The sequence below is a fragment of the Ahaetulla prasina genome, chromosome 2 (assembly GCF_028640845.1).
Source record: "Ahaetulla prasina isolate Xishuangbanna chromosome 2, ASM2864084v1, whole genome shotgun sequence".
Taxonomy (NCBI): domain Eukaryota; kingdom Metazoa; phylum Chordata; class Lepidosauria; order Squamata; family Colubridae; genus Ahaetulla; species Ahaetulla prasina.
In genome coordinates, this window is record NC_080540.1 from 161,646,813 (window position 1) to 161,659,735 (window position 12,923).

Here is a 12,923-nt window from a genome sequence, read left to right on the forward strand (position 1 = left end):
ACCCAAGTGGGTGTCCAAAGTACTGAAGCTCAAAGTCAGTTATTAACATTGATTACCTTAAGAACCAGGCTAATACCTCTGTAAGTAATTACAAGCTTCTTAATTTCTAGTGACTCCTGAGAAACCATGAATGTCATATTTTAAAAGTAGAGTATGACTCCAATCTCATATGAGGATAAGCAACAGAAGGGTCACATTTAACCCCTCTTGAAGGATGATGCCTCAGTTCTGCTCATCTACCAACTTAATGAGGTGATTTGAAACTAAATTAAAAGAACTGGAGCTTCTCCAATTTTTTTTTAAGCTGTTAAATTGCTCACTTTAAAGAAGTGGAGCTTCCAAAGCATCCAGGATTCCCAATCAGCATCTTTAGGCTGAGGATACGCAAAAAACATAATTAGGGAACCATTCGGAAGACGAATCATTGCTGACAACATTCATCATGAAGCATTAAGTTCTCTGTGAGAAACAGCAGGTATCTGAGAAACAGCTGAACTGGCTACTATTTTTCAGAAGAAATCAGTTTATTGGGTTGCTGTAAGATAAAATGGAGGTGCCATCCACCCTTTTCATATGGCATAAAGACTAAAAACAAGGACTGGACCTGCAGCTGAGACCTCTTTAAAAAAGAGGTCTCGGCACTGATGAATGAATGAATATGGAGCTTCTCCATATGACTCGCCTTGACCCAGGAGATGAGTCACCCATCCGTCTGGAAATACCCCAATCTTTTTCAACTATAAAGAGCATCAACATCTCTTAGCTGGAACTACCCAGAAGAAGCAACACCCACCCTCCCCTATCAATTTACATACATCCGCAAAGTAAAACTACCACCAGCAACTGGACTCGATTTAGCTAAGTGTTTAAAGTATCCCATGAATGTGGCAGGCAAAATCCGCCAAGTTTTCTAAATAGGAAACCAGCTGGAATTAACAATCCAGGCAGCTCTATTCTTAGAGGAGTAATTCCTTCAGCCTGCATGAAACTAGCCAGGCTTGGAACTGCTGCAGGCTCTTGCAGACGTTAGAAATATTAAGGCTGAGTCATATATTTAACTAGGAGGAAGGGGAGACAAACTCCACCAAATTAAGAGTCGCAGTGGTAGCTATTTTAAAAAGTCCGGCAATAGGACCATGGGTGGTCTAAACACATAAAGTGTTTGGCTATAAAACAAAACTTCAAATTAAAAGCTAAAATTAAGATTCCAGGCTGCCACACAATTTTTAAAAGACAAGGAACCCAGATAGACATAAAGGAATGGCTCAGTGGGAACAGCAAGGCAGCAATTTAGCGGGTAAGATGAGGATTTCATTAAGAGACCTGTGGCGGTTTATTTATATTAAAAAACATAATATGAGATACAAAGAGATCAAGGGTTGCTTAGTGTCTTGTTCTGGCTGGCCTAATCCTATTTTAAATTCTTATTTAATAAATAATTCAATTTGAATGCTCCCTGTTTTAAGGTTTATTAGAGAAAGAGGGAGGGAAAGTGCCAACTCACGCAAACAGCTTTTGGATACCTCTTCCAAGAGCAGAATAAGATACAGATGATTTAATCAAGAAAAATATGAAGAATAAAACATACATATATATGTATGTTCTCAGCCAAGCATCCCCTTCCAATGCTTTGGGAAAAGCTCATTTTAAATTATGAATTCATGAAATCTATTTTTCAACATTTCTTTCATTACTGTACTAACGGGGTTCCATTAAATCTGACTTTAGCTATGGCTGGGATACAAAGCAGCACTGAGGCAATACAATTTTTCCCCTCTCCTTTAGATCTTATCTTAAATCAAACAAATGCCTAAGATGGAGTGTTATAGCAGGTGGCAGCATCCAGCAGATCTTGTCTGATTTTCAGAAAGCAAAACAGATTGGGACCTCATTTGTGTTAATCTGTAGGCCACCAGGAAATCCCAGAGCTCTAAAGTAGATTAGGAATTTGGAACAATATCCCAGAAAACGACCATGGCATACTGTTATTAAAAAAAAAACAAGCAAACAATACACACATACCTAGCTAGTGACTTCAATAAATGACTACGTGACTACAGTAGATGGCATAGCTAAGTGAGCTTTTCACATATAGCTAATTCTCAGGTTACACTGATTGGGAAAGTGATGTGGTCATAAAGAATAATTATCAGATGACTATATCACTTAGCAAAGACAAGCCGGACAGTTCTGGCTGCTGTCAAAGGTTGTAACCCCATTGTAAACCCCACATGTGGGTCATTAAGTGGGAGATGATGACCCTGAGGATTGTTAAGCAAAGATTTCATGTGACTGTGATTTGTAACCTTCCCTGCTGGCTTCCCCATTGACCTAGCTAGTGGGAAGGTAGCAGGAAAGGACACAAATGTTGTTCACGTGACTGTGGGTTACTGCAACTGTCATAAGTACAAGCCAATTGCCAGTGCCCCTATTGTGATCACATGACTCTGGGGCGCGGTGACAGCCAGAACTTTGAATATTGATCGTAAATACCATTCATCCAACTTTAAATGGTTGCTGAATGAATGATCAGTAAGCAACGACTACCATACGTTGTTAATAATACTAATTATACATATTATTGTTAGCCAACATTAATTGATCAAGTTCTCCCCTCAGAGAAAGAGAGAGATTGAAAATTCTGACCTCATGAAAAACTCTTGACAGGACTGTGCTGCCCAGAGATCCACGTTTGAGTTTCTGGTATTTTGGGAAAGTTTTGAATAAGTAGTGCCACTCTATGAAGCCTTTCTTGGGTTAATTATTTAATAAAGGGCTCAGGCTGTAAGAAGCCTGTTATTAAAACACAGCTGCCTGCAATTACTGCAGGTTCTAGTCCCACCAGGTCCAAGGTTGACTCAGCCTTCCATCCTTTATAAGGTAGGTAAAATGAGGACTCAGATTGTTGGGGGGGCAATAAGTTGACTTTGTAAATATACAAATAGAATGAGACTATTGCCTTACACACTGTACAGTAATTACACAATTACTGCAGGTTCTAGTCGCACCAGGTCCAAGGTTGACTCAGCCTTCCATCCTTTATAAGGTAGGTAAAATGAGGACCCAGATTGTTGGGGGGGCAATAAGTTGACTTTGTAAATATACAAATAGAATGAGACTATTGCCTTACACACTGTAAGCCGCCCTGAGTCTTTGGAGAAGGGCGGGATATAAATGTAAACAAAACAAAAAAAAATATCTCTTGGTTTGTCAAATATATATAGTTGCCATCTCACAAATGTGACTGGGCGGTGTATACCAAAAGCAAAATAATAAAAACACACCTTATTATCCTACGAATAAGGGACATGGGAGACTGTTTAAAAACCCAGACAAAAAGAGAGACATCTTGCAAGCTCCTGATCCTAAGGGATCCCCAGGCCTACTGGAAAAAGACACATATTGAGATATCTCTGGAAGGCCAAATACGGTTGGGGCTATTCTCACCTCAGGAGAGATGGTGTTCCAAGGGATTGGTATTATGTCAGAAAAGGCTCTTCTCCTGGTGCTGTCAGATGGAACTTCTTAGCAGATATGCCCTTCCTGCCTGACCTGATGGGGGAGGTAGATCTGACTGGGAAGAAGCGGTCCCTCAAATACCCTGATCCTATGCCATGTAGGGTTTTAAGCCCCCAGCTACGGCCCACCACTGGGCCGTGACCTATTCACAACCGGGCCACACGAGCGGTGGGTAAGAGTGCAGCCCAACCTGCACAAGCGGTGGAGGAGGGTGCATGTGCACAGGCTTGCATGCTTGCATGGCCCCCTTTCCCCACTGCTGGGCTACCAAGCCGCAAAGGTTGGGGACCGCTGCTTTAAAGGACAAAACCAACGCCTTGCATTGAACCTGGAAGCAAACTAGCAATGTAGCTCATGGAGCAGAGGTGCAGCACGTTTCATTCTAGGGATGCCCATAGCTACCTACCCCATAGACCAAGGGTCCCCAAACCCCAAGCTGCGGCCCAGTACTGGGCTGTGGCCTGTCCGGAAGTGGGTCATGGAAGCGGCAGGCACGTGCGCGCAAAGCTCCATTTGTGCGCCTGCTTGTGTGGAACCGTCATTCCCTCTCCTCCCCCACCCGCTTGTCCTCAAAGCTGGAAAGGTTGAGGACCATGTCATAGACAAATATGTAGCTTTGGATCATTTTCCTCAATAAATAAAGAAACAAGTATAATGTTTCCAACTTATTTGTTTAATTGGGTTTTCTCCCCATCCCCTATTTTAGGACATGTGTGGAAAACAGATGTTTTAAGTCATATTTATGCAGAAATACCAAAAATTCAAAATAATTCACATACTTTTAAGCACTACTTTACATGCATGACACAGGCCGCCGACTTTGCCTTGTTAGTTGCCCTCTCCATGGTTAAGTGTGGCTCCTTGCCTAACAAAACCTAAATTCTCCCTGAGCTGGCAATATTTCTTGATACAGATGAGGACCCTCACGTTGCTCGTCACTTTAGTTTAGTAAGAACAAAGAACTTTGCCTCTTGCCTTTTTCTCATCGTCTTCTGAGGCTTTCTTGAATTCATGTTCAAATGAGCTCGCCAACTCGTTGAAGAGACCAACTTCCTCACAATTCTTCAGAAAACGCGTTGGTGTTGGAGTTTGATCTACTTGGCAAAGGAGAGAAAAAGGCAGTAAGAAATATGTGATTGAAGTCCCTGATTCATCCCACAGAATGTGCAGCCAGGATATTAATTTATAGCACAGTTTTGTAACAAATGCAGTTATCGTGCTAGAAAGTTTGGATTCCGTTATTCAGATACTTATGTCTCTGTGTGTGTCTGTATGTGTGTGTGTTCTTCATCCTCCTCCTGTCCTGTGCAGAGCACATTTGGGCAGAAAATGTTTCAGCCATGTATTAATATAAAACAGTATTCTATGTATTTTACAATGGTATGTGATATTGAATCTGTAACAGAGATAGGAAAACATATGTATAAATGAATTGCAGTTTTGGAGGACTGTAATGCAGTAGGAAGTAGGAGGGGCTGGTCAAGACCTGAAGGCAGGAACGAATGAGGGCATTTTAAAAGATTAGGGCAGGATAGTTTAGAAATAGCAAATGCAGATTGGCTATATCATAATAGGAGGGAGAGATCTTACAGTAGGAGCATATGAAACCCCAAGACATTGTACTGCTCTGGATGGTGCTGGGATATGAAGTTCTGCTTCAGAGGATCTCAGGAAGATGCCTCAGTGTGCATGTATAGATGCTTCTAAAAATATCAAGAAGAATGAGGAAAGAATAAGGAATCTCTATCATCCAAAGAGTGAGACATGAAAAGAACATCCTGTTTATGAAGAGCTTCAATTCTTTCTTCTAATAAGAAAAAGAGAGAGGGAGGGGAGAGAGGGAGAGAGAGAATGAGAATCTCTTATCTCTGCGGGGAACGTCTGCTCTTATCCCTCTCAGAACTTCCTTCTCATCTTGCTCTTCCTTTCCAGCTGTATCATACCAATGGCCTAAAAAGAAGAGAGCCAGTTCTCTTTCCCAATTTACAAAAACCTTCCCTGCTTGGCTGCCTCCTGCTAGAATTTTGCTAGATGCAGAAAAGCCACTGAAGGAGCAACATTTCAAAAAGCATACTGGTTAACATGAACATCAGCTTTTTCATTTCTGCTTCTGCATTTACTTGCAGGGTTTACATTTAAACATTAAACTTTACATTTAACATTAAACTTTACATTTAAGATTTACTTGCAGGGTTTACATTTACAGTTGGTACCTTGGTACTGCTTCAAAACTTGTCAAATTTACTTGACACATTTTGATGCAAAAATGTTTTCCAGTACTTGGTGTTTGTTTAGTACTCTATGCACAGCATTAGGAAGAGGGGAATGGCTGCTGAGAACAGACAGGAAGGAAGCTGGCCATGCTGGAAAGGTCATGGACATAAGAAAATGGACAGACAGAAAAAATATTCCCAGCTGAAAGAAAAAGTCATGTGATAAGTCATGTGGTTTGTTTGGGACTTGTCCTTTTTTAATACTTGTCACACCAATTAGCAATGTGTACCGAGATACCACTGTATATGATGCAGTAAAATAAAATTTTAAACATGTTCGGTGTCAAATGGGATATGTTTTACGATTTGAACTCTGCATGCTTGAATGTGTTTTCTTCTTTTGCTTCTGCTCATTATACAGAAGAAAAGAGAACTGCGTATAAAGCACTGAAGCCATTAATGCTTGGCCTCTGAATCTAGCTCAGTATTTTGAATTTTTAGAATCTCCCCCTCCCCCACAACTTTTTAAATGAAACTGGACATGCTACATCCATCCAGCCACAGAAGAATGGGATATATTCTGACTTGGATTTTGGCCCACTGTTCCCACCTCTTGTTGGGATATTTTAATAGGCTGGCTGATATGAGCAAGCCCCAGATCTCAGGAGAATCTTTTATTTGTACTTTATGTTATTTGGTGGTGGAGACAGAAACTTGATTTGCTGTCAATGCTAGAGGGAGGCATGCATGAATTGATGTCTGCAAAGGCAAAACAGGAGCTTTGAGTGATTCATCTACTTAATCAAAAGCTGCAACAAGAGAATAGAATTCTTTATTGGCCAAGTATGATTGGGCACACAAGGAATTTGTCTTCCATGCATAAGCTCTCAGTGTACATAAAAAATACATTAATCAAGAATCGTAAGACATAACACTTAGTGAGTCATAGGATACTAAATAAGCAATCAAAATCATACTAGGAAACTAAATAAAGCAATATAAATTGTAAAGATACAAGCAACAAGGTTATAGTCATAAGTAGAAGGAGACAGGTATTAGGAAGGATGAAGTAATACAGTCTTAGTCAATAGTTTGACAGTGTTGAGGGAATTAGTTGTTTAGCAGAGTGATGGCATATGGGGAAAAACTGTCCTTGTGTCTAGTTGTTCTGGTGTGCAGTGCTCTATAACGTCATTTTGAGGGTAGAAGTTGAAACAAATTATGTCCGGGATGTGAGGGGTCTGTAAATATTTTCACAGCCCTCTCTTTGACCCGTGCAGCATACAGGTCCTCAATGGAAGGCAGGTTGATAGCAATTGTTTTTTTTCTGCAGTTCTATGTTCTATGTTTTTTGCAGTTCTATGTTCTATGTTTTTTCTGCAGTTCTATAGGAATCAATGACAAGCAATTCTGTGAAACAGTCACTGTGTGTATCACAACACACAACCTGGTAGACATCAGTGTTAAAGAACTATACATATATATAGATTTTTTGTAATTGACTATTAGGTATTTACTGGACACTCTCCTTTGTCCAGCCCGAATGCTCTTATCCTCTTCTACAGTATGTGCCCAGCAATCCCTTCATACATGAGGAAAAAATAAGCCCCCAAAGCATGCTTTCTATTATGATTAGAACTTATTAAAAAATTGATCAGACTAAGTATGGTTAGCAAACCCCACAAAACTGACTTACAACCATTCATTTAATGACCATTTGAAGTTATGAAGGCACTGAAAAAAAATGACTTACAACAGGTCCTTGCACTGATGACAGCTGCAACGTCCCCTGGGTCACATGATCAAAATTTTGGCCCTTGGCAATTGGCATGTATTCACGACATTTGCAGCATCCTGGGATCATGTGATCGCTATTTGCAATCTTCCCAGGAAGCTTCGAACAAGCAAAGTTCATGGGGGAAGCTGGATTTGCTTAATGACCATGTGATTTGCTTAACGGCTGACGCAAAAAGGCCATAAAATTGGCCATGAGTCTCTTAATAACTACATTGTTAGGGACGTAAGATCCCAATAATGGTTATAAGTTGAGGACTACCTGTAGTTCTTCTTATATAATGCTTCAAAATGATTATAGTAAAACAAAATTTTAAAAAAGGACCAGGGAGATTATGGCAAAAAAATAAATAAATCCCCCATTTCAGATCTTACAGTACGTCTGCCAGTCAGAGGAAACAATATTGGCTTATAAGTTTTGACTTACTACAAGTATATTCATGGACTCAAACTAGTTAGAATGGCTTTCAATATTTTTATTTTAAGCAAGAATGAAAGCACTTTTTCTTGTCAAAGCTGCAGTAGCAGAAGAATCCGGGGATGCAGATGAAGGAACCAAAATATGCAAGGACAGCCTGTGTATAAAGGAAATAACTTTTTAACTGAAGCGGTTTTCCTCCTTCTAGCACTCTTCAGGTATGTTGAGAACTTCCTACATTTTCAGCAAACACGGGACAGAGAGAGATGTCTTGGAAGGATTTTTCTTCTCCGTTTGAAACTTTATAATCAAGATCTGGTTATAAAGATCTTACAAGATCTGTAGCCTGTCAGTCTTGTTTTTAAAATATCCCAAATACAATTGATAGAAGAGAGGAAGAATGCTCTGTGGCTTTCTCTGTGTTACATGGCCTGCTGCTAGACTGCCAGGAATATTTTCCTCAAACCTGTGCATATTGGGAGAGATTAGTCTCGGCTTTGCAAACATCTTCCCAGCAAAGTACTAGATGAGTTTCAAATGTATTAAGTGATCACGTAACACTTAAGAAAACTGATGCCTGGGAGTAGAAAAGGAAGCTGGGCTGTAAATGATTGTTTGTCATTCTGAAATTACACAAGACGTACTAAAGAACTGTCTAAATCTTTCACTTTTAAGGCACAGCATCTGATACTTCTGTAATACATAAAAATGCAGAGATCTATTCAGTAGCCTGTCTTTCTGTCTTCCTTCCTTCCTTCCTTCCTTCCTTCCTTCCTTCCTTCCTTCCTTCCTTCCTTCCTTCCTTCCTTCCTTCTTTGATTAACTGATGTCTGCAAAACAGATGGAACAAATAATACCTAGTACATCCAGCTCCTACTATCAATCTTACAATGGGCTGTATTAACCATTTCCCTTTAAACTGATCTGGAACACGGTGCATACCTGCTATGATGACGGAATCTGTTCTGGAAGGACCAAATTTCAATGTCATCTCATGCTTGAGTTTATGAACAGCCAGGTGGTCTTCATTGGTAAATCTCTGGAATGAGACAAGTACATGCATTTTTATCCTACAATTTTACATTCTGCAGCAGGATTCGGGTTGGGAAAGAAAGGCCCTAAGACAGAGGCTGTAATAAAACCTCTAAAGTGTGTGCTAAACAAAACAGAGCATGACAGATTGTGAGAGAAGTGCTGTGCAAACACAATCTCTCTAAATTGAAGTGGGGGGGGGGAGAGAGAGAGGAGAATCATAACATGCAGCGCTCTCAGCTAACAGAAGGAAATGGATTTAATAATCAAAATTTTAAAAGTGGGGGGAGGCAACAGGGTGTAGTTACTGCAACTCAACTAAGAAACGTCTATTGCTTTCTCTGCAGTACCCTGCAAAATGTGTCAATTTTGTTATTGACTAATGGAGAGAGAAATTATTTACTACTGGCAATGGAGGGGGTGGGAAGGACCAGCTAATGGTTTGAGTTGTGCCAAACAGAGCTGGCATCTACAAGGTGATTTGATCCCGCCGTTTATGAAACACGACAGAACTAAGCTGGCCCAAGATCTTTATTCTAATGGATGCAAACACAGAGAAATGCAGCAACTCAATCATTGCTCCCAGTGAATAATGGCCTGCATATCTTGTGTGCCAGAATATGCTATGCTGCACCTGCAGCGTGATTACAAGAAGGGATTAAGCATAGCTGGTCTCCGGGACCTTGGTAGCAAACATGGACATCCTCCCCTGCCAAGGCCTCAAGGCTACAAGGATGTATCATATAGTCCCGCTAGGGCTTCTAAGCAATTTAAAAATGTTGATTAATTGTCTGCATTTAACCGCCGAAATTCTGTAAAAACAGTTCATTCTGCAGAACTGAAGAAAGAAAACAAACAACAGCTATCTTAGTTAGAGAAAGATATCGTATATTGTATTCCATTTCCTACTAGAGTAAAGGCACAAAAACCAGCAGTTTTCTTGTTTCAAAAGAAAAAAAAATGTTTTGTTATTTTTACTTAGTTGATAAAACTTAAAATGCCATCTTCACCACAGCTCTACAGAGTAGTTGTTCCATAACTATCAAGTGCCAGGACAAATAAGTACTGTACAGATGGTCCTCAATTTTACGACCACAGTTGAACCCAAAATTTCTGTTCTGAGACATTTGTTAAGTGAGTTTTGCCCCATTTTATGTCAGGTCACAAAAGGTGATCACGTAACCCAGGGACTGTCATAAATTTGAACCAATTGCCAAGCACGATCATGGGGATACGGCAAAGGTCATAACTGTAGAAAACAGTCGTAAGCCACTGTTTTCATTGCCGCTGTAACTTTGAACGGCCACTAAACGAACAGTTGTACATCAAGGATTACCTGTATTTCATCCTGAGGCTACTCAGAACAAACTAGTAACCCCACACCAAACTGAAACTATATTCCAATGTCCCATTTATTACATATTCTTTCTGTTCTAGATTCTGAAAAGGAAAAAAAAATGCTTCTGAGTTAAACTCAGTGACTGTAACCGTCTCTCTCTTGACAATGCATCTTTTTGTCTCTTCTGACAATGCTCCAGAAGCAGTTCACTGCTGCTGCTGTTTTCTGGAATGCTTTTTAAAAAATTCTAGTCCAGCCATAGATATGCTCAAAGCGAAGTAAAAGGGTATTATTAGCCATGCAAGTATTAAAAGCAGTTCTTCCCTTGTGAGCTAAAAATCAGGATCCATGCTTTACTCCCAATTCTGCATGTATGCTCTAGGTCAGGGGTGTCAAACTAGCGGCCTGCGGGCCGGATGCATCACGCGCAGGCCACGTCCACCCCATCTCTGTGAATGGGAAAAACACTGTGAAATATCACGTGAGGGCAATGTGACGCCGCGGCTTTGACACCCATGCTCTAGGTCAGGGGTCTGCAAACTTGGCTCTTTTAAGACTTGGGCCGGGTTATTTACGGGACCGTCTGCTGCTACCGAATACCTCTCACCGACCCGTACGCTCTCACAGGGAGGGACTCCTCAGGGTGCTGTCAGCCAGGCAGTGCCGGCTGGCGGCGCCCAGGGGAAGGGCCTTTTCTATGGGGGCTCCCACCCTCTGGAACGAACTTCCCCCAGGACTTCGCCAACTTCCTGACCTTCGAACCTTTCACCATGAGCTTAAGACACATCTGTTCATTTGCGCAGGACTGGACTAGAATTTTTAAATTTTAAATTTGTTTTTAATCAGGTTTTATTATTTTATTGGGGTTTTAATATTCGGCCGTATTTAATAAGTTTTTTAAATTGTGGTTTTAACTTGTATTTATCTATGTGTATATTTTACTTGGCTGTAAACCGCCCTGAGTCCCTTGGGAGATAGAGCGGTATAAAAATACGATAAATAAATAAATAAATAAATAAATAAATAAATAAATAAATAAATAAACAAACAAACTTGTGGACTTCAACTCCCAGGGTTCCTCAGCCAGCTTTGCTTAAGTCTTAAAAGAGCCAAGTTTGCAGACCCCTGCTCTAAGTGGATACCTGAGAAGCCATACTCATTTACTACAAGAATGAAGCAGATTATAGGTAGTCCTCAATTTATGACCATTCATTCAGTGACTGTTTGAAGCTATAATGACTGGTCCCTGGTAGTTATGGCCACTGCAATACTCTCACAGTCACATGATCAAAATTCAACTGCAGGGGTGCTTGAATTGCCCCCTCCCCCCTCACTTATCTCCACCTCATCTCTACCCTTTTGGATCCCTTATATTCTCTCACATAACCCTACAGTCTCCTTCTTGCTGCTGGCCTGGGATGCAGGTGTGAATGCGGCAGGGTAGCAAAGCATCATCTGAGGAAGAGAGCCTGCCAGGCCTGGCCAGGGAGGGGGCAGCGAGGTGGTGAGGCAAAGTACTGTCGGTGTAAGGCAATAGCAATAGACTTATATACCGCTTCACAATGCTTTACAGCCCTCTCTAAGCAGTTTACAGAATCAGCACACATTGCCTCCAAGAATCTGAGTCCTCATTTTACCGATCTCGGAAGGATGGAAGGCTGAGTCAACCGGTCAGGATTTAACCATTGGCAGTCGGCAGAATTAGCCTGCAATACTGCATTCTAACCACTGCGCCACCACGGCTCCCTGGGTGAAGTTGGAGGCTGCGTGGGTGGCAATGCTTGGGGTGGCAGGAGACTGGAGGAAGCGGAGGGACATGGGCTTTCCAGATTTGCAGTGTGCATTCTGCAGCTCATGATGGAAGCACTCCTGGAAAATCAGCCTGTCTAGCAATTCACTCTTCTGTATATTTATTTTGTGATTTTGAACCTCGTTTATTCTTAGACAAACCACATCAATGGACTTCCTTCATATTAGTCACTCACATTTGCACAGTATTCAATCTACATTTGTCACCCATTCATTTTGATCCTATCTTTTCCTGTTTACTCATGCAAACTTAATTCACTCATTTCCACCCCTATTCAATTTCCCTTTACATTTGCCCTCACATATCCAACTTTCACTTCCACCTAGCAAATTGGGCAGAAACATACTTCTACACTCATTTTTGCTTCTTTTGGCCAATATTTGTTTCAAACTAAGTACTATTCAATACTTTTATACCAATATTTGCATACTTTTTTCTATCAAACTTCCCCTCTTCAGTAAAATTTCTATTGACTTTGTACATTATTGTACATTGCTACAGCTGCTCATTTTATTATTTATTTCTCAATCCAAAGCTATTCTGGTACCCAAGTAGTGTTTGCAGCAGAAACAAACTATTATTCTTTGTTTAGAAATGAGAATAGTTTCCTGACCAAAAGGAATAACAAGAAGCCATTACAATGCCTTGAATTGAGCTTAAAAACATGAAATGGTATTTTTCCCACTCCTATTATCAGGCTGAGAAGACTCAGCTTTTGGTCTTATGTATCAAGAATGCCAAAACAGTTGTAAAGGGTAGTGGTAATGCAGAGGGAGAGCAGGTGGTAAATTGTGGATA

At 40.7% G+C, this 12,923-nt stretch overlaps 1 protein-coding gene across 2 annotated transcripts in view; it reads right to left on the bottom strand.

Moving 5' to 3' along the window:
• The window catches only part of LOC131193367 (cyclic AMP-dependent transcription factor ATF-7), a 133,527-nt gene that overhangs the window by 19,165 nt on the left and 101,439 nt on the right, over positions 1-12,923 (bottom strand). The window contains exons 3-4 of one of the 2 annotated variants that reach the window (XM_058173458.1): positions 8,887-8,983; positions 4,495-4,616 (exon numbers count right to left, since the gene is read on the bottom strand). In XM_058173458.1, coding sequence (XP_058029441.1) covers positions 4,495-4,616; positions 8,887-8,983 — 219 coding nt within the window. The remainder of the gene's footprint in view (positions 1-4,494; positions 4,617-8,886; positions 8,984-12,923) is intronic. The other variant, XM_058173459.1, reaches the window with a different exon arrangement.